The 19,306-nt window shown below is 34.0% G+C and overlaps 1 protein-coding gene across 29 annotated transcripts in view; it reads left to right on the top strand.

The window, feature by feature from the left end:
• LOC126248677 (twitchin) overlaps window positions 1-19,306 on the top strand; it is a 523,948-nt gene that overhangs the window by 466,416 nt on the left and 38,226 nt on the right. For 28 of the 29 annotated variants that reach the window (XM_049949938.1, XM_049949935.1, XM_049949939.1 and 25 more), the window contains 13 exons: window positions 211-328; window positions 1,457-1,783; window positions 2,022-2,087; window positions 2,413-2,710; window positions 3,011-3,144; window positions 3,401-3,608; window positions 3,720-3,872; window positions 4,017-4,243; window positions 4,460-4,750; window positions 5,054-5,247; window positions 13,510-13,687; window positions 15,126-15,182; window positions 17,198-17,358. In XM_049949938.1, the coding sequence (XP_049805895.1) occupies window positions 211-328; window positions 1,457-1,783; window positions 2,022-2,087; window positions 2,413-2,710; window positions 3,011-3,144; window positions 3,401-3,608; window positions 3,720-3,872; window positions 4,017-4,243; window positions 4,460-4,750; window positions 5,054-5,247; window positions 13,510-13,687; window positions 15,126-15,182; window positions 17,198-17,358 (2,412 nt within the window). The remainder of the gene's footprint in view (window positions 1-210; window positions 329-1,456; window positions 1,784-2,021; window positions 2,088-2,412; window positions 2,711-3,010; window positions 3,145-3,400; window positions 3,609-3,719; window positions 3,873-4,016; window positions 4,244-4,459; window positions 4,751-5,053; window positions 5,248-13,509; window positions 13,688-15,125; window positions 15,183-17,197; window positions 17,359-19,306) is intronic. The other variant, XM_049949913.1, reaches the window with a different exon arrangement.

Here is a 19,306-nt window from a genome sequence, read left to right as displayed (position 1 = left end):
TATTTTATGGAGCATGATTAACTTTTGTTATTGTACTTTATACTCATATAATTTGACTGTAAGTACAGCAGATATCCAAGGAAAATATTCACAGCAACTGCATAAATTTAGAAATATAGAGCTACATTTTCAGTTAGGGTAAAAAATTGTGATGATTTAATAGATTTGTGATCTATTGTGTGTTAATTGGCTGTGTACTGTTTTTTCTAGGAAAGGCATGCTGTGCTAACTATTCGTGATGGTAGCAAACTCGACAGTGGCCCATATCGCATTGTTGCAGAAAATGACTTGGGAATGGATTCAGCAATAATCAAAATTCAGATTAGTGGTAAGCAAAAACTTGCATTTGTCTTAAAAAGTAACACACCATTGTTTAACAGCTTTCTTACTCTTACAATAATGTAGAACAGGAGATAGAAAATATCTGTTCCAAATTATGTCTATCTAGTATTACATTTATTAGCAAACATTAGAAACTGAAATGTGCTTCTTAAGTATATGTGGCTTGAAGAATGTTCAAAGTCACTTCTACAGATTTAGGTTCTTGTACGAGGGGCATTTGAAAAGTCTGTGCAAAAATAGAAACTACTTACATGTTTGGGGTAAACCTTTTTTTATTTTTCGACATAGTCTTCTTTTAGACTTATACACTTCGTCCAGTGCTGTTCTAATTTGTTGATCTCTTCTGAATAATAGGAATTGTACAAGTCTGCAAAATAGCTATTAGTTACTGCAATCACCTCCTCGTTTGAATAAAATCTTTGTCCTGCCAGCCATTTCTTCAAATTGGGGAACAAATAGTAGTCTGAGGGAGACAAGTCTGGAGAATAGGGGGGATGCGAAATGAATTGGAATCCTATTTCCATTAATTTTGGGACCACAACTGCTGAGGTTTGTGTTGGTGCATTGTCGTGATGGAAAAGGACTTTTTTGCGATCCAGTCGCATGCGTTTTTCTTGCCGCTCGGTTTTCAAACGGTACAATAACGATGAATAATATGCACCTGTAATAGTTTTACTGCATGATATTGCCTTTAGGAAGAAGGATATATGAAACAACTAAAAGGGTTTTTCTTCATATCCCTGTCACTTGTTCCATGGTACCATCATTAAAATTACCAGACTATTTTATTTATATGTCAAGTATTGTATTTATGAAGATTGCAATAAATTTATTTTATTTTATTTATTTATTTTTCAAAATGTGTCCACATAAATTTTCTAGTCTGCTTTTTAAACTCGTGATTTGTTCAAGAATTTGGAATGTCACATGATTTTGGTTATTTAGTTTCAAACTGTCATATTAATTTAGATTTGTGAAAACTTTGGTTTTGGAACATTTTTGTTTGAACCCAGAATACATACTTGCAAATGAGCTGTAATTGGACTTCACTGTGTCTGCAGGTCTTTATTAATTATCATATAATTAATTACTCATATTATGTACAATATTTCAGATCGGCCAGATCCACCTAGGTTCGTCAATGCAGAGAACATTGGACATGACTCCCTTGCTCTCTCATGGCAACCTCCATCATGGGATGGTGGCAGCAGTATTACGAACTACTTGGTAGAGAAGCGTGAACATCCCATGTCCAGCTGGATACGTGTTGGAAACACCAGGTTCACTACAATGGCAGTTACGGGTCTTAGCCCTGGTCATGAGTATGAGTTCAGAGTGTATGCTGAAAATATTTATGGAAGAAGTGATCCAAGCTCAACATCAACCCTCATAAAAATGAAAGACACTGGAAAGAAGATTGTTAGGAAGAAAAAATATGAAGGTACAATAGCTTAATGTGAATTAGTTCTCTGTGTTCTTCTGCTCCTGCTACTATTATTAACGTGACTCTTGGCAAGTATTTATCAGGTCATCACTATCAAGATCTCAAAATTCTTTACGAAAACCATTCTATTGTTTCATATTTGCTAGTATGTAAGTAGAACTCTGATGGAGTTCTTCCATATTAAACTAAAATTATATTTAAGTTTTCACTTCCATACTCTTAATTTATCTTGCAGTTGATGCCACTGGTAAGAAGATCAGAGGACAAGCTGATGGAAAAGTGTCCGATTATGACCAGTATGGTATGTTTTGCTGAATGGCAGTTATGGATACTTCTTTTTCTAATATTTTATGAAATTTCTGTAGTATGTTTGTAGATTACACCATTCATAAATTCCCAAAATATTTTTAAGAACTATGAGGTAACACAAATTCTACTAGAATAGCAGATACTTGTTTAAAATTTAAAGTATTGTAATGTAGCTTCTCACATAATGATCATCTCATGTATACTTAATCATGATGTAAATGACATCAAAACTCATCCATAGAATATATAAGAAAAAAGGCTACATTATTAGTAATTTGACGTTTCATACATGTAATGAAATGTTACCTCTGTTACAGTCTTTGATATCTACTCTAAATATGTGCCACAACCAGTGGAAATTAAAACGACTAGTGTCTATGATTATTATGACATTCTGGAAGAAATTGGCACAGGAGCATTTGGTGTTGTGCATCGCTGCCGTGAAAGGAAGACTGGCAACATTTTTGCAGCAAAATTCATTCCAGTGTCCCATGCTATGGAGAAGGAACTGATTAAAAAGGAAATTGATATTATGAATCAGCTGCATCATCCTAAACTTATCAATTTACATGATGCATTTGAAGATGATGATGAAATGGTGTTAATATTTGAGTTGTAAGTGTCAGTGGTCATATACTTCTAATAAATCAGACAAAATTCTAGAGATTTCCTCAGTAACCAAACATATTAATATCAAATATTAGGTTTTTTAATTAAAACTTTCCCCAGATATGTATAAACATGGAACTGCAGAATAAGTTTTGAAGGAGCTGTTGTACAAATTCAAATGACCATTGGATCCTTATGCTTATGGTTTTGTTTATATTGTCAAAACAGTTCCTGCTGTCAGTCATCTACTAATGACAAATGATAAAACGTTTAATTTGTAATTGAATAATCTTTTCCTGCAAACAGTTTGTCTGGTGGAGAGCTGTTTGAACGAATCACTGCTGAGGGTTACTCAATGTCTGAAGCTGAGGTCATCAACTACATGCGGCAGATATGTGAAGGTGTCAAACATATGCATGAGAAGAATATAATTCATCTAGGTAAGCTGACACAACAACAATAATGATAATGATTATAAACAAATGCTCTACTTTATGTTTCTCTCATGTAATGGACAGAGCAATGAAACCAACAATAATATGTTAGATATAAAACAATTACTGATAGTTCAGCATTTGGATATTTTTCTTATAGCGGTTTCATTGTGAATTTTACAGAATGATTGATGTTGCGTAAGCTGTCATTTTACTGTTCTTGTGATTCATGATTATACATTTTGAGTCTCACTGTTTCCAGATATAAAGCCAGAAAATATTATGTGCCAGACAAGGAACAGCACAAATGTTAAACTCATAGACTTTGGATTGGCAACAAAGCTGGATCCTAATGAGGTAGTCAAAATATCAACAGGAACAGCAGAATTTGCAGCACCGGAAATTGTAGAAAGAGAACCAGTAGGATTTTACACTGACATGTGGGCAGTTGGTGTACTTGCATATGTTCTGTAAGTAATGTTAAAACTGAACAATCTTATACTTGCAAAATATCAATCTGCATTCTGACTGTTTCTTTCCAGCCTTAGACCAATAATGATCTGGGTCATTTATTGTTACAGCCTAAGTGGACTGTCACCTTTTGCTGGAGATAATGACATTGAAACACTGAAAAATGTTAAAGCTTGTGACTGGGATTTCGATGAAGAGGCATTTGCAAATGTATCTGATGAAGGCAAAGATTTCATTCGAAGGCTTTTAGTGAAAAATAAAGAGTAAGTCTGTGCTAATAATCTCGCTAGTTTTCTTCAGTCAAATAATTTAATACATTCATGAAATAAATTGTAGATTGGATTTCTCATTAAGTAAAACTATTGTTTGGTTTGCAATTCTTATCTAATTTTTTATTTCAAATACAGGAAAAGGATGACTGCTCACGAATGTCTTCTTCATGCCTGGCTTACTGGTGATCACAGCAAACGCACTAATGTCATCAGTTCCTCAAGGTACACGAATATACGTGACAAAATTAGAGCAAAATACACAGATTGGGATGCATTCATCCTACCTATTGGTAGGCTTGCAGAGTACAGTTCTCTACGCAAACTGTTGGTGGACAAGTATCGCATTCATGACACTTCATTTGGTAAGTATTTTGTATCTTGGATGAACAAGAGTAGCTCAAGATATTAAAAATAGAATGTAGACTGTGCATGTTAATGTAATCAAGTAGGTTTTAAAATATTTACAGGAATTTTAAACAAATTCACATCACTCATTAGTGATATAGAGAATGGAGCTAGCTTGTGGAACATCACTTACATAGGAATGTGTTAACTCACAGTCTTATTGTGTGTTGCAGACCGCAGACAAGCTGCCCCAAGGTTCGTAATCAAACCACAAAGTGCTTTTGCCTATGAGGGACAAAGTGCTAAGTTCTATTGCAGAGTAATTGCAATAGCCACACCAACATTGACGTGGTACCATAACAATGCTGAACTGAAACAAAGTGTAAAATTCATGAAGCGTTATGGAGGTGATGATTACACATTCATTATCAACAGAGTTAAACTGGAAGACAGAGGAGAGTACATAATTAGGGCAGAGAACCACTACGGCTATCGTGAAGAAGTCGTATTCCTCAATGTCCAGCGTAAGCATGAATTTCAGTGTACTGCATTTTCATTAGTAAATACTGAAAATAGTACATTAATAGTTAAAAATGATTAATGAACTATGTATAATGAGCTACATTTATTACTAGTTTAACTTGTGTTTATAGAATGCTTAGAGAAAACTGCTAGTGCTATTACCATTACTTATATGTTTATCTATGTGAATTATGACATACTGATAAGTTTTTTTGAGAATGTTTGTAAAGCATCTCCTACCAAAATACTGGCTGATTATTTTTGATACATATTTAGAGATGTATACATTCATAATAACTTTCCAGCCATTCCAAAAGAGATTCCACAGTACAGACCTGAAGTCCAGCCTGTAAGACGCCGTGAGCCGTTGTCCTATGCTCTGTGGCAAGATGAAAGAGAGAGTGCACCAAGTTTTACATTCCATTTGCGACCCAGGGTCATGCAGATACGACAGACTTGCAAACTGCTGTGCTGTCTCAGCGGAAAACCAGTACCAACGGTATGACTTTTGATAATATCCACACCTGGGGACTTAACCTGATGAGTGTAGGAATAAAATTGCTTTTCTGATGTGTTAATTAATTTAGCTGTCTGAGATAATATATTCCAGACAGGTTCTGAAAAAGAAATGAATTTGGTGTGTGTGTGTGTGTGTGTGTGTGTGTGTGTGTGTGTGTGTGTGTGTGTGTGCGTGTGTGCGTGTGTGCGTGAGAGGGGGAGTGAGAGAGAGAGAGGGGGGGGGATATTTATTTTCTAGTAGTACATTATATGAAAAAGCTCAGGTAGTCATGCACTGTGCTACAGAAATCTCTGTTTGCATGATGACTATCTTCATTCATCACAAAGTAAATATATCAAAATTTCTGTTTTCTTCACTGTAAACTTGTGTATAGGAAGAGAATTAGTAAAATTTGCATCAAAATTATTATTTTATAGAAAAAAACATCATTTTAAATTTTGCAGAATGAAATATATCAAATTTAGTAGCATCCATTTTAATAAAAGAAAGAAGCTATTAACATTTTTAGTTCAGTCCTTAACTTCCATACCATGAGGTCATGGAGAGAAAAGATTTCAATTGTGCACATTAAGTAACTGCCATTAATACCACATGTAATAATATTTTCTATATTAATTGTGAACTCATTTGTTGTGCACAATTTGAGAGTAGCCATAGTCTGCTGATAAAAATTTAATGCTTGGAAACTGAAAACAATGTACAGTGTGTCAATTTAACAAAAACCAAATGGATGGAGTGGTCTATATAAAGAACTTCTACTCATATGATTTGTGATCTTTTGCTGTATTAAGCACATACCCAATGATAACTACATGATACTGTTACCATCTGCAATCATACAATGTACCACATTACAATATTAAAAGTGTACCAAGAACATTTACACCATCAACTATTACCGTATTTACTCGAATCTAAGCCGCATTTTTTTTCCGGTTTTTGTAATCCAAAAAACCGCCTGCGGCTTAGAATCGAGTGCAAAGCAAGCGGAAGTTCTGAAAAATGTTGGTAGGTGCCGCCACAACTATCTTCTACCGTCGAATATATGTAGCGCTACACAGGTATGCTTTGAAGGCACAGAGATAAATACTGGCGCCAAAACCTCTGCGTCAGTAAATAAATTAAAAAAAAAAAAAAAAAGGTGGAAGACGAGCTTTTTTTTCTCCGCCCCCAGTTTCGACCACTGCATTTTCATACATTATCCAACGAAGTAAACACAAATTCCGTATTGTTCATCTTCGAAAGTAGCAGAATTTCAATGTACTACGAAAATCCGACTGGCAAGACTGTTGCTAATAGGAACCTGATGAAAAGTGAATCACATGCAGTATTCTCTTCACCATAAGAATAATAGGAATATAAACATTTTGCCATGTATTCTTTCGTGTTTGCTGCTATCTCATTTAAATCCTGTCTGCCTAATAAACTACGAAACTAGAGTGAGACAACAGCAAACGCGGAAGAATATACGTATCGTGTCATGTTTATATTCGTATTATTCTTATGCCTAATAGTGATACAGTCAGAAATGAAGCACGGCAACTGACTAGATTTTTAAATCTAAAATGACTAATTTCTGTGCAGAATTTGATGTACTAAAGAAGCGGCCGCAAAGATTTTCAAACAGAAAAATTTTCGCCTAACTCTCATTCAGAACATGTTCTATCATACGCAGTCTATTATTTGGTTCTTGTTGATCATTATCAAAGAAAGCAGCAGTGTAAGTAACAACAAGTAGCAGTCACTTGCCATTGTTTCGCTAATGAGACAATTCCTCTCTTTTTTTTAATTGTAAGCGGCGGTAGCGTGCACAAAAGCAAGCCATGCCGCGGGCGGCGACAGGCCGTAAACACGCACTATCAGAATGCGACAAACAATGCATGACGCAGTACAGTAATGCATTTTCAGCTTAGAGTGACGTAAACATCTACAACAAAGAAAACGGCACTTATCAGATCAAAGCAAAATAAGCAATCGATTCAAACCAGACGAAGCACGTGAAAAAGGAAGGGTACCCGTATAAATACGGACGGAGCGCCTGACGCATAGCAATGGCTACCTGGTAAAGCTTAACTGCTAAGCTTACGACTCGAACCAAACTATTGTAGCTGTATCGTCTTTCATTCGACCTAAATTGTGTCTCATATTACAATGGACCAACTTTGTTTCGATTTGAAGGTGTGGCCTAAAACTTTTCTCTCCCCTTGAATTTCGAGTCTCAAAGTTCAGGTGCGGCTTAGATTCGGGAATTTTTTTTTCCTTGATTTCGAGTCTCGTTTTTCAGGTGCGGCTTAGATTCGAGTGCGGCTTAGATTCGAGTAAATACGGTACTTGAATTAATAAATAATAGTATTATCAATATAACCCCACATATCAGAATAGTTTTGGAAGATACTGTAGTGCAGCCAACTGGCCAGGCCTGTACATTACGTGAAATATAAGGGAACAGCTAGCAGGTCCAGCAACATTCATACAGTTTCAACAGCTAGTAATGACAACAGTGCCATGAGTATCTAGTAAGCCTTACTATGGTTACTGTGAATGACATTGGCCAGAGTCACTTTCCCTCAACCTGTGCATATGGAGTCAATCAAATTATATTTGACATTTGGTGCATACTTGTTTGTGCCATACAATAAACCTTCTTTGTGGTGTATGCATGCTTATTCTTGCAATGGTCCATGTATTGCCAATAATCAGTGTATATTAATATTATACACTCAAAAAAAGGAGGAACTGCATTTTAAACAGATCCAATACACCGATGACATAATGCATCTGCAGAATACATGACTTCACCTTGTTACTTTACTTTACTCACTCCTCGGATAACTAATATTGTCTCATCTCTTTTAAACATGGACTTGAAATTTAAAATAGTGGGAAATGTTATCATATTTATTTGCCCTCAGATCAACTTTAAAAGTAAGCAGAAATAAGTTTTTGAGATTGCATACAGTGAAGGGAAATTTGAGTGTACATTCAAACGTATGTATTGCACATATATCCACATACTATGGCCACCTGATATCCTCACATTAGGTGACTACACACTTATACATCAACTCTTTATATAGTATTTCAGTCTTCTTCCTCTGCTAGAGGCATTTCCAAATACTTCTAACAACCCTGCTCAGCTAAAACATTATAAACTCTACTGTAAAATTCTTGCCAAAGTAATTAAAAACTCTAAAAGTATGTGTATAGCATCTGAAATTACTAATTCTGAAAATAAAATTAAAACAATCTGGAATGTGATAAAGAGAGAAACAGGGACTGTAAACTACACCAAAGACAAAAATATTGTTTTAACTGTTGACAACTCAGAGATAACTAATAGTGAGGAAATTGCTGAAATCTTTAACCAACATTTTTTAACTGTCCCAACACAGATAGGTTGCCATGGTTCTGTAGATAAAGCTGCCTGTATAATGAAAAATAATTTTCCAGAACCTTTCAGTCAAATAAGTGTGCCTCCCATTACTGCCAATGAAATAAAAAAAATCATACAGTCTTTGAAAAATAAACATTCTGCTGGTATCGACGATATTTCAAGCAAGCTGTTGAAGGCTTGCTGTAGTGAAGTGACCGAAGTCTTGGCTCACATCTTCAACACATCCATGCAACAAGGAGTGTTTCCAGACAGAATGAAATACGCTGTTGTCAGGCCCCTGTACAAAGCAGGGGATGCTACAAATGTGTCAAACTATCGCCCTATCTCTCTATTAACAACATTTTCAAAAGTCCTAGAAAAAGCTCTGTACAACAGGATTGTGGCACACCTTGGTGACCTGAACATCATTAACAGTCAGCAGTTTGGTTTTCAAAAGGGAGTTTCAATAGATAACGCAATTTTCTCATTCACAAATGATGTTTTAGAGTCTATAAACAGAAAGAGGCTGCCAATTGGTGTCTTATGCGACCTATCAAAGGCGTTCGACTGTGTAGATCACCAGATACTCCTCAAGAAGGCCTGTCATTATGGAATTACTGGACCTGTAGGGAACTGGTTAAAATCGTACCTCGAAAATAGGAAGCAGAAGATTACTCTAGATATTTCAGATAGTGTATCACAATATATAGTGGACTCTGAGTGGGGAATTGTGCAGCAGGGAGTGCCACAGGGATCAGTGCTTGGGCCCTTGCTGTTCCTCATATATGTTAATGACCTGCCTTTATCCATCAATAAGCAGTGTAAATTTACAATGTTCGCTGATGATACGAGCATTGTGGTGGATAATGTGTCAACTACTGACTTAGAGTCCGAGGTCAATGATATCCTTAAAGAAGTTCTGGGTTGGTTTAGTATTAACTCCCTTTCAATAAACCTGAAAAAAACCAATTTTATCCAGTTCCAGACAACCCACAAAAACCCAAAAGAAATAGTTATCACACAGAATGATCAGATGATAAAGCAAGTGTACTTATCAAAATTCCTAGGCGTATACGTGGACAGTAGGCTGAACTGGGAACATCACGTTCTACAAACACTAAAACGGCTGACGTCGGCAACATTTGCTTTACGAATTTTGTCACGCTTCAACGACATTACCATCTCAAAGTCAGCTTACTTTGGCTATTTTCATTCAGTCATGTGTTATGGCATCATCTTCTGGGGCAATACACCTGCCGCAAAGAAAATCCTCACAGCACAAAAAAGGGCAATAAGAATCATTTGTGGTGTACCCCCACGAACCTCATGTCGAAATCTGTTTAAACGACTTGAAATACTGACAGCAACATCTCAGTACATATATTCACTGATGTGCTTCATAATAAATAACCCCACTCTGTATGAAACAAATTGCCTACATCATGAACATAACACCAGAAGAAAAGAGGATTTCCACTGTGAGTTAAAGAGCTTGACACTTATTCAGAAAGGGGTAAAGTACGCTGGAACGAAAATTTTCAATTCCCTACCCAACAGCATCAAAAGTATAAGGAGTAGTACATCAGTATTTAAACGTAGCTTGAAAAATTATTTACTTGAGACCTCACTTTATTCACTAGAGGAATTCTTTCAGAGAAATAAGTAAAACCCAGATTGGAAAGATGTTTTTAAATTTTTTGACACTGTTTACTGTTAAACTAATGTAATAATGCCCTAATGTAAAAATTCCTGTTTTTCTCATTTCCATTTTTGGGTCACTTTTAAACCCAAAGTGGGAAGTTTTGATTACTGTTCAAGGTTAAAATAGATGCAATAATGCCCTAAATATGAAACTGCTATCTTCACATTTATGTTGACTAGTTTTAAGCTAATAAGTATGACTTTTGTGCACTGTTATTAATACTATAACAATGTCTTTATTCTATGTATTTTATTATGTACATTGACACGTTCCACATCTGAGTGACTTGCTCACATGTACAGATCTATGGAACAAGTATATAAATAAAATAAATAAAATAAAAATAAATTTCAGTGGTTCACTGTGCATCCTTAAATATCTGTAACATGCCATGCAGGAAACAACAATAATAACATTCTTGTATAAAACACATAGTTAATATAGTACACATAACATTTTTGTACATGCTTTTATTTATACACAAAAAATATCTCTCTTGAATGGTTAACTTCTGAATATGCTTTTATACTGGTAAACAATATGAGACCAATTAACACTAAAAGTTATTGAAGAATATGATTGCTTCTCTATACTCTTCACACCTTTTCAATTTGTTTAAAGCATTTTCTGTGGAAGTGGTGAATACTCTTAAATCTAATTGGGCTGCTGTTCCGCATATCAAATGCAACATTTTAAATATATATACATTTATATCTACGTGTACTCTTGTGGATATGTCTACATTATAAATTTTCCTTTCTTAAACATATATAAATTGCACAAAAACAAGAAAAATGCACCACCCTCATTACTTTCATAGTTTTTGTTTTCTTTATCATAACTTCCTCTTTTAAAATTAAAATAGTCTAGACCATAATAGAACATTTATTAAAAATAGCAACCAGTTTCAGTCAAATAGCAACCATCTTCAGACTGTATGCACTTAAATGTAAGTATAATATAGATTTAGAAGGAAATCTAATAATAACAGTTAATGTAAGAGACATAAAATATGGGCAAAATTAAAATAAGTTATACCCATGGTGGTGGTGGTGAATGGAGCAGGTGTCTTGGATGCACAAATGTCAACTGCTGGTTATGGTAGAGGGACTAAAGGTTAAGTACTCGATGCTCAGGCTACCATTTATCACATTACTTCAATAACAGCCAATCTGGCTAAAACACACAGCTGATAAATCCTATAGCAAATACCTAGACCCTGGTGTTTGCAGAATATCATGTGCTAACTGTGATCAACAGTATATTGGCCAAATAATTCAAAGCTTTAATATCCATTTTAAAGAACATAAATCACACATTTCCTTAGTAAGTTGGCATTTGGCCGACATGTAACGCATCTCAACCACTCTGAAAAATCTGTTACGAATAACTTAAAAATTCTTCACAATACACCATGGGAACTTTTACAGAATACCTTGGAATGCACATTTTTAACATAAACCTTTGTTCATATTGAACAGCAGTTAGACTGCAGAGAAATAATTTTTATAGCTCATTGATGGCTTACTATAGAAAGCTTTTGCTCTCTTGTTCTTAAATTTCAATGACCAGTTACTTTCTCCCTTATGATTATGATTTTAATTTTATTATATTTTTAGTCCACTTCACACATGCTTTTCAACTATTTTATCCTATTTATAATTTTAGTTTCGTGAGAGATAGTGGCTCTGTTCATATTTTTAGTATTTGACCCATTATTTTGGACCTTGTAATGCATTGGGTTTCCTTGGCGCTTTTATGCCATTGGCTAATTTTTACATAACACACTACTTTACACCTAAAATTACATATGCTTCTATAGCCAATCATCATGGCACTGCTGATCTCCATGTAATATACTGCTATATACTTAATATTACATATTCTTATGTTGCCAGTCATCATGATGGCTACATCACAGTGTTCTTCAGTGGTTTTCATGCACATGAACTGCTTTTCTTGCCTTCATGCTGGTACACTGTGGCGGCCAGTTGCTATTGCGTCTTTGGCATCATGCTCCACCAACCCTAGATGATGCATATCAATACCTTCATGCAGTATCCATGGAAACCAATGGTGTCACATAGCTCTGCCTTTGCTATGTTAATATTCTATGAGTTTTCTTCAAATACCCATAGCGAGCATTTTGTTTCCTGACAGCCAGTTTCAATTGGCTATTCTCCTGTATATTCTCGTGTCTCTAGTTAAATGTAAATTGACAAATTGTTTTATATAGCAGATATTTATGTGATGTTACATAACTTTTTTATTATTCTTTGTACAATTGTTTTATATGTACATTATTTGTGATTATGCTTTTCATGTACTGTATGCCTGACTGCCTATTGCTGATGTAATGCAATAAGCAGTCTGTGGAGCATCCAATATTTAACCCATAGCCTCTCTACCCTAAACAGCAGTTGATACTCGTGCATCCATGATAACTTCTCTGTTCATCACCACTGTATGTCATCATGAGTAGAACTTATTTTAATTTTGGTCATATTTTACATACCTTGCATTAACTATTATCATTGGATTTCCCTTGAAATCTTTATTCTACTTACATTTCATCATATATGGCCTGAAGATGGTCGCTATTTGATTGAAACCAGTTGCCATTTTTAATAAATGTTCTATTACAATCAAGACTTTTAACTGTAATTTTAAAATATTCCATTGAGAAAGCTGTTTATCTCCATAAAAATGCTTTCAAAAATTAATAAATCTAACTCAAAATTCTCTCAGCTGCAAGAACTCGCTACTTAAGTTCACCTGTGTAATCATGATTAAAGTAAATTTGCATTCTCAGATCAGTTCAAATAGTAAATTTGCATTCTGAGACCATATTGAATATTATCCAACAACAGATTTTGATTTTGTGGATTTGCAAATATGTGCACTTTTGAACAATCTACCTTTATTTTTTTTTTTTTTTTCATTTTTATTTCACAGTTAAGTTATTGCTTTAGTTTCATTGACTAATATTTCTTCATTCACTTCTCCCACTGAATATAAGCCCACAAACATTTACAGATATGGAGGTGGTGCAAATCTTATTTTGAGCAGTTTATGTTTTATTGCAATAGATACAAAGATGAATTTTCTTTTGATTAAAATTCTTGGCAGGCTAGTTGTTAAATAACCAAACTTGATTTCTCTTTAGGTAAAATGGTACAAAGACAAGAGAGAACTGTCCAAATATGACTACACTATGACACATGCAGATGGTGTAGTAACAATGGAAATTGTGGACTGTAAACCAGAAGATTCTGGGAAATATAGATGTGTTGCCACAAATATTCATGGGACTGATGAAACAAGTTGTGTTGTTATTGTAGAAGGTATGCAAAAAGAGAATTTATTTTAATTGATTTTTTATGTTAAGTATCATACAACAACTGACAAGGAGTATTGATAGATTAAGATATGACAATTTCTAATTGTTCATAAAAATACTGATGTGCCAGGAAAATGCATGTAATAGTGGTTGTCCTTGTTTTAACTTATTTGACTGAATTAGGCTATAAGAAACATTCATTAAATATTGTTGAATTTTTACTTAATGTTATGTTCACAGCAATTTTTGAGTACAAATTACCAGTAGTTCTAAGTTATTGCATTTTTCTTTATTCATAACTCTTTCCAATGCTTAAAATTTTTCTATGTTCATGGGACGTTGCAAATTGAATCTATTTGCCTCTCATCATAATTTTTTTGCTGGTAGATGTTCTTAATTTTAAGAACGTATAGGATTCAACACATAAGTCTCAACATTTGCTATGTTGCGTTCCTTACTTAATTTGCTTTTCCTCATGTCATCCATAGGAAAATGCGGTAAGCATTCAGTTTTTCAACATGTACTGTATTTTATTGTTTGTCCAATGAAATTTAAATGTTAAATATGTTTTGTTTACCTGTCTTATTTCCCTGTTTTCTTTTTTGCTCTCTGCACAACTTCTAATATCTTAGTAACAGAGTTCCTAACACATCAAAATATGTGTAAATAATATTTACTTTCATAAGCCTTCTCAGTTATCATTGCATTTTATGAGCATTGGAGCTCTTGTGCCAACTCTCCTGCACCAGGAATTTCTGGTACCAATTTGTAACCAGAGGTGACATACTATATTGTGTTAGAAATATTTTATAATACCAGAAAAGAGTGGTCTCCAATTATTGAACAACACATTTCAGATATGATGCCTTAAGTATAATTATGAGAAAGACAGGTTATGTTCATCTGATCTCATGGATAGTAGAACACTGAGGCTTTGCTAAGCCTGATTGGAAACTGTGTTGCATTGCTAGTACTTATATGGCACTGTGTCTTATGGTTACCTAAGTGGGCAGATCACATGAGTTCCTTTATAGTCAGTTAGTTGATTCACACATTTTTTGTCGTAAATCCAATAAAAAATACCATTAAACATAATGCCCTTGCTGACAAATTTTTGTTTTATTTTGTCACTGTACCAATTTTTTTAAATCATTTTTCATCCATATTATAAGCGGTTCAGACAGTTTTGTTTTGTCTATAAAGAAATCATTTGTATGATTCAGATCTACATTTCTTGCCTGTTAACTATTTCATCCATTTCTAGATCATGTATTAATACTTAAAAGTAACAGTTTACATATTTTGAAGTGTTGTTTATGTATGTATATTAGTCAGTGCTGAAAAACTGATAGGTGCTTCAGTTTGTAGAATATTACTGAAGTGTAGTAGTGTAGAAATATAATTAATCAGTTTGAAAACTGTATTTATTCTTCCTGTCCTAGGCTATGGATCTACTGCAGAGCAAACCGAGTTAGCTAACAAACTGATGTATTCTGGAGGTAACCTTTCACTTACTAATAATAGTAGTATTAACAATATATGGAGATCTTCTCTAAACTATCCATCTTTAATTGTAAAGTATACAGTAGTAGCTATACGTATTTTGATGTCTTTTAAAAGTTGCAAACAATATTTGTGGTCAGTTACTACTGATTTCTCTGTCTGAAGCTTACTTCAATATAATTAAAGAGAATTTTTAGACCAGACACATCTGGTCTAAAAACTTTCTTTAATTAAACTGCTGTGATCTTAAGATGGAGAAACCAGTGAAATTGATCTTAACAGCTGCTGCATAAGATGGCCATGCAAACAAACATAATATTTATCATATATCTTTATTAAATAAGTGTACATTTAATAACAGTGCTTGAAAAAGGAGACTCTAAATTTGCATAAAGAGAATCATTTTATAATATCTGAATACATGTTTAGTCCCATTTTGAAATTATAGATACTGAAGAGATGTATTCATTCAAACACATTAATGAATTGGCTTTCTACCATGAGGAGACTAAGAATAAATATTAAAGTGTAATAATTCTTATTAATTTATCAGTGACTCTGGATGTAACTCATATATGGCAAGAAATTATCTAAGCCTAAAAAGCAACAATATTTTTGTGGATAAAAGTTATTGTTGCTCTGGACATGTTTCATATAAATTAGCAAGAAAAAGAATTAATCAAAACAGATGTATCATCCATCTAATAAAGAATGCTACAACCTTGTGTAGTTAATTGAAAATAAATGATTGTATATAGGCATTATTGGATAAACACTTGTGGATTCTAGTAAAAATTCATATTTGAAGCTAAAATTATATTGAATATTGTGCAAATAAGAAGCTAATGTTACTATTGTAGAATAAAGGAGGGTTAATGTGATTTTTTCTCCAACTGAATTAATGGAATAGCATGTTTTAGAATGGAACTGATTTTTGTAGTTCCTTTAACATAAAGTAGGCCTATTTAGTGGGATAATAATTTAAAAAGTTCATTGCTAGCAAAAATTTTCTCATAACTAGATATTTGATTTGATATGCAGTAAAGGTTTCTCTTATTAATTAAAAAAGAAAATAATTCAAAGAAGAAATCTCTTACAGAAAAAGATAGAACATAAATATCTTGAAAAATTTAATATCAAATACTTTTATACCAACTTCGACCATTTACAATGTATTTGTCTCCTAAACAAACCGTATCTTCTGCCACTCTTTTATTTTCATGCATATAACTGCTTAATTCTTTTCTCCCAAAATGTTATTGTAATATCCTTCTGTAAAATCTGTTTTCCTGTAGGTACGTAATGTAGTTTAGCTAATTAAATTTAATGAACGGTGGTTAGGAATACATATTCTTTTACTCTTTCCTGTTGTAATGAGTGATAAATTCCTGCTTTATTTCTTCCCCTTCTGATTCTTATTACTGTCTGTTTTAATATTTCCTTCTTAGTCTGGAAAACACATTCCCATTAAAGCATTCCAGTCATTGTTATGAACATGACACACCAGAATGAATTTTCACTCTGCAGTCAAGGGTGCACTTATATGAAATTTCATGCCAGATTAAAACTGTATGCTGGAGCATGGCTTGAAGCCAGAATCCTCCCCTTCTGCAGAAAAATACTCTACTGAGAGATAATGGTAGAGCATTTGCCTGTGAAATGCAAAAGTTCTAGGTTTGTGTCCGAGTTTGCTACACAGTTTTAATCTCCTCCAGAGTGAAAATTCATCCTGGGAACAGTCTCCTAGATTGTGACTAAGCCACTTCTCTGCAATACCCTTTTTTCCAGAAATGCTAATCCCACAAGGTACACAGCAGGACTTCTGTGAAGTTCAGAAGGCAGGAGAGAGGTGCTGGTGGAAGTAAAACTGTGAAGGCAGGTCATGAATGCTTGGATAGCTCAGTCAGTAGAGCATTTGCCCAAGAAAGGCCTGACACATAGTTTTAATCTGCCAGGAAGTTTTATATTGACACTCATTCAGACTGTTGAACATTCATTACTCCTTTGACAGATCGGCGATATATTGAACAACCGAGCCGACCTACAGCAAGCCCTTCTGTATCTGTCCGGAGATCCAGCTACAGAGCCTCAGACACTTACAGCAGTTCTGATTACCGTAGTAGTACCAGCTCATCGGTGAAACAGAGTTCAACCAGTCATTCAAATTACAAGGTATGTGCAAAGCTAACATTACAAGAAAAAATAAAATTATTTCATAACAAACTTATCAAGATTTTTTTTTTATTTCTACTGAATTCAACGCCAAAATATTATATTAAAGCCAATGTTGTGCATTCCACAAATTGTTTCAAGCAAATGGTACAGGCTGCTGAATATTTGTTCATTATGCAATGTCTGTAACTGGAGAAACAGCAAATTTGCCTCCATCATTGTTTATATTATTTTCTTTTGATTTTCTGTCCTATTCATGGAGATTATTGTTAAATTCTTCTCTCTCTACATTTTATTGTGAAAACCTGTTGTCTAATTTCTTTTCTTGTGGGTAGATAACATAGTAAAGAAAATTACAGGAATTTAGTTTTAATGAGGTTATTTAAGTTTGGTTAAAATATTGCTATTCCTTTGGCAACACTGCTATACCTAGTAAATTACTCATATATTTTTTAATCCAGCTGCTGGTATAGAAACTCTTATTTTATTTATTTTTTCACTTAACGCATATTTCACAGGGCTGTACAGTGATGAGATTGCCATATCTAATGGAGTGTTTCAGACTTCCAAAGATGAGACATAAATGATAGAATACATCCAAGTACTCATATCTATCCTGGAAATTTTTCTTTCAGTCTCTTCACCTTAAAAATTTCACAGCAAGAGATGTGTTAAATAATATTAAAGTACAGCATTTGCTACCTTAATGACCAAAATGGAAAGTTAAAACAGTATGCAGTGCAGTTGGAAGCCAGTGTTGAGTAAACTACAAAGACAGATACAATGGATTTCAGAAAGTGATATTTTACACTTGTGAAACATGAGGTCCCAAGATGCCTTTGAAAATTTCATTATAATTTTCAGTTATAAACAAATACTGTTAAGCAAAATAAAGTTTTAGTCTAATAGTAGGCACAGTACTTATAAAATATCCCATTTTTACCAAGTAAAGAGTAATATAAATAATATTTCCCAAAACTTCTCAATTAATTGTGAATAATTTTGTTCCTGCAGACAGATCATAAACCATTCTTTGAATCATTTTATGTTTCCTACAACAGCAGAAAATTACATTTAGTCAGAAATATAAATAACTATTGAGAATTCCAGTGGAGTGCCAGTACAGTAAATGTTATCATTTATTTGATGGATAAAACTGCTGAGGCACACAGTTAATATAATGTTTGCCTGATGCTTACACTAAACGCAAACCTAACGTATAATGAACAGTACATAACATAAACTGATCTAAAAAAGTAACTCTCTGTTACATTAAACAGAGCACCCCCTTACCTGTTTGCTGAAGTAACCAGATGAATTTCAGGTGGCTGATGAAAATGTCAACACCAGAATTTAGCCAGTATGGGAAGGGAGGCTCACAGCATTCAGTCTCTGATCGCCAGACCCATTGTCAATGTCATGTCACCAAATCATTTCAAAGTATATCATATACTAAGGAATTTGGCATTATTGGTGGTGGTATGTTGTTGGATGGAGTTGTTAAGCTTGGCAGACCTCTTGATACTATTGTAGAAGACTGGGATGTGTCCCAGCTCACACATTGTTTGATTCCCTACTCACCCATAACAATCACACTATATTGCACAAGCTTTCTTACTATTATCCATGTGATGAAGATACACATTCTTTATGTGGCAGATTTTAGGAGAACAGTGTCAAATTATCTCTACTAGAAACTTGTCTAGAAACTTTTCCAAAACAGTAATTCAGATTCCTATATTGTCCATAGCACTCATTGATGGGTATAGGATTGATTCTGAATGACAAGTACATAGATATTTGATGTAGTCTGTAGAGAAAGTAAAAGCTTTAGATAATATCCATTAGCTGTGTACATTAGTGATATATACACTGTGTATAATATAATATTTCTGTCAATTGAAAGGTTGTCTGGATAATATTATTTCAGTATAGGTCTGTCACTTTC

This window comes from Schistocerca nitens, chromosome 3 (genome assembly GCF_023898315.1).
Source record: "Schistocerca nitens isolate TAMUIC-IGC-003100 chromosome 3, iqSchNite1.1, whole genome shotgun sequence".
In the NCBI taxonomy this organism is placed as follows: Eukaryota; Metazoa; Arthropoda; class Insecta; order Orthoptera; family Acrididae; genus Schistocerca; species Schistocerca nitens.
Note: the sequence above shows the minus strand (reverse complement) of the source record. Positions and strands in the feature narration are given on the sequence as shown.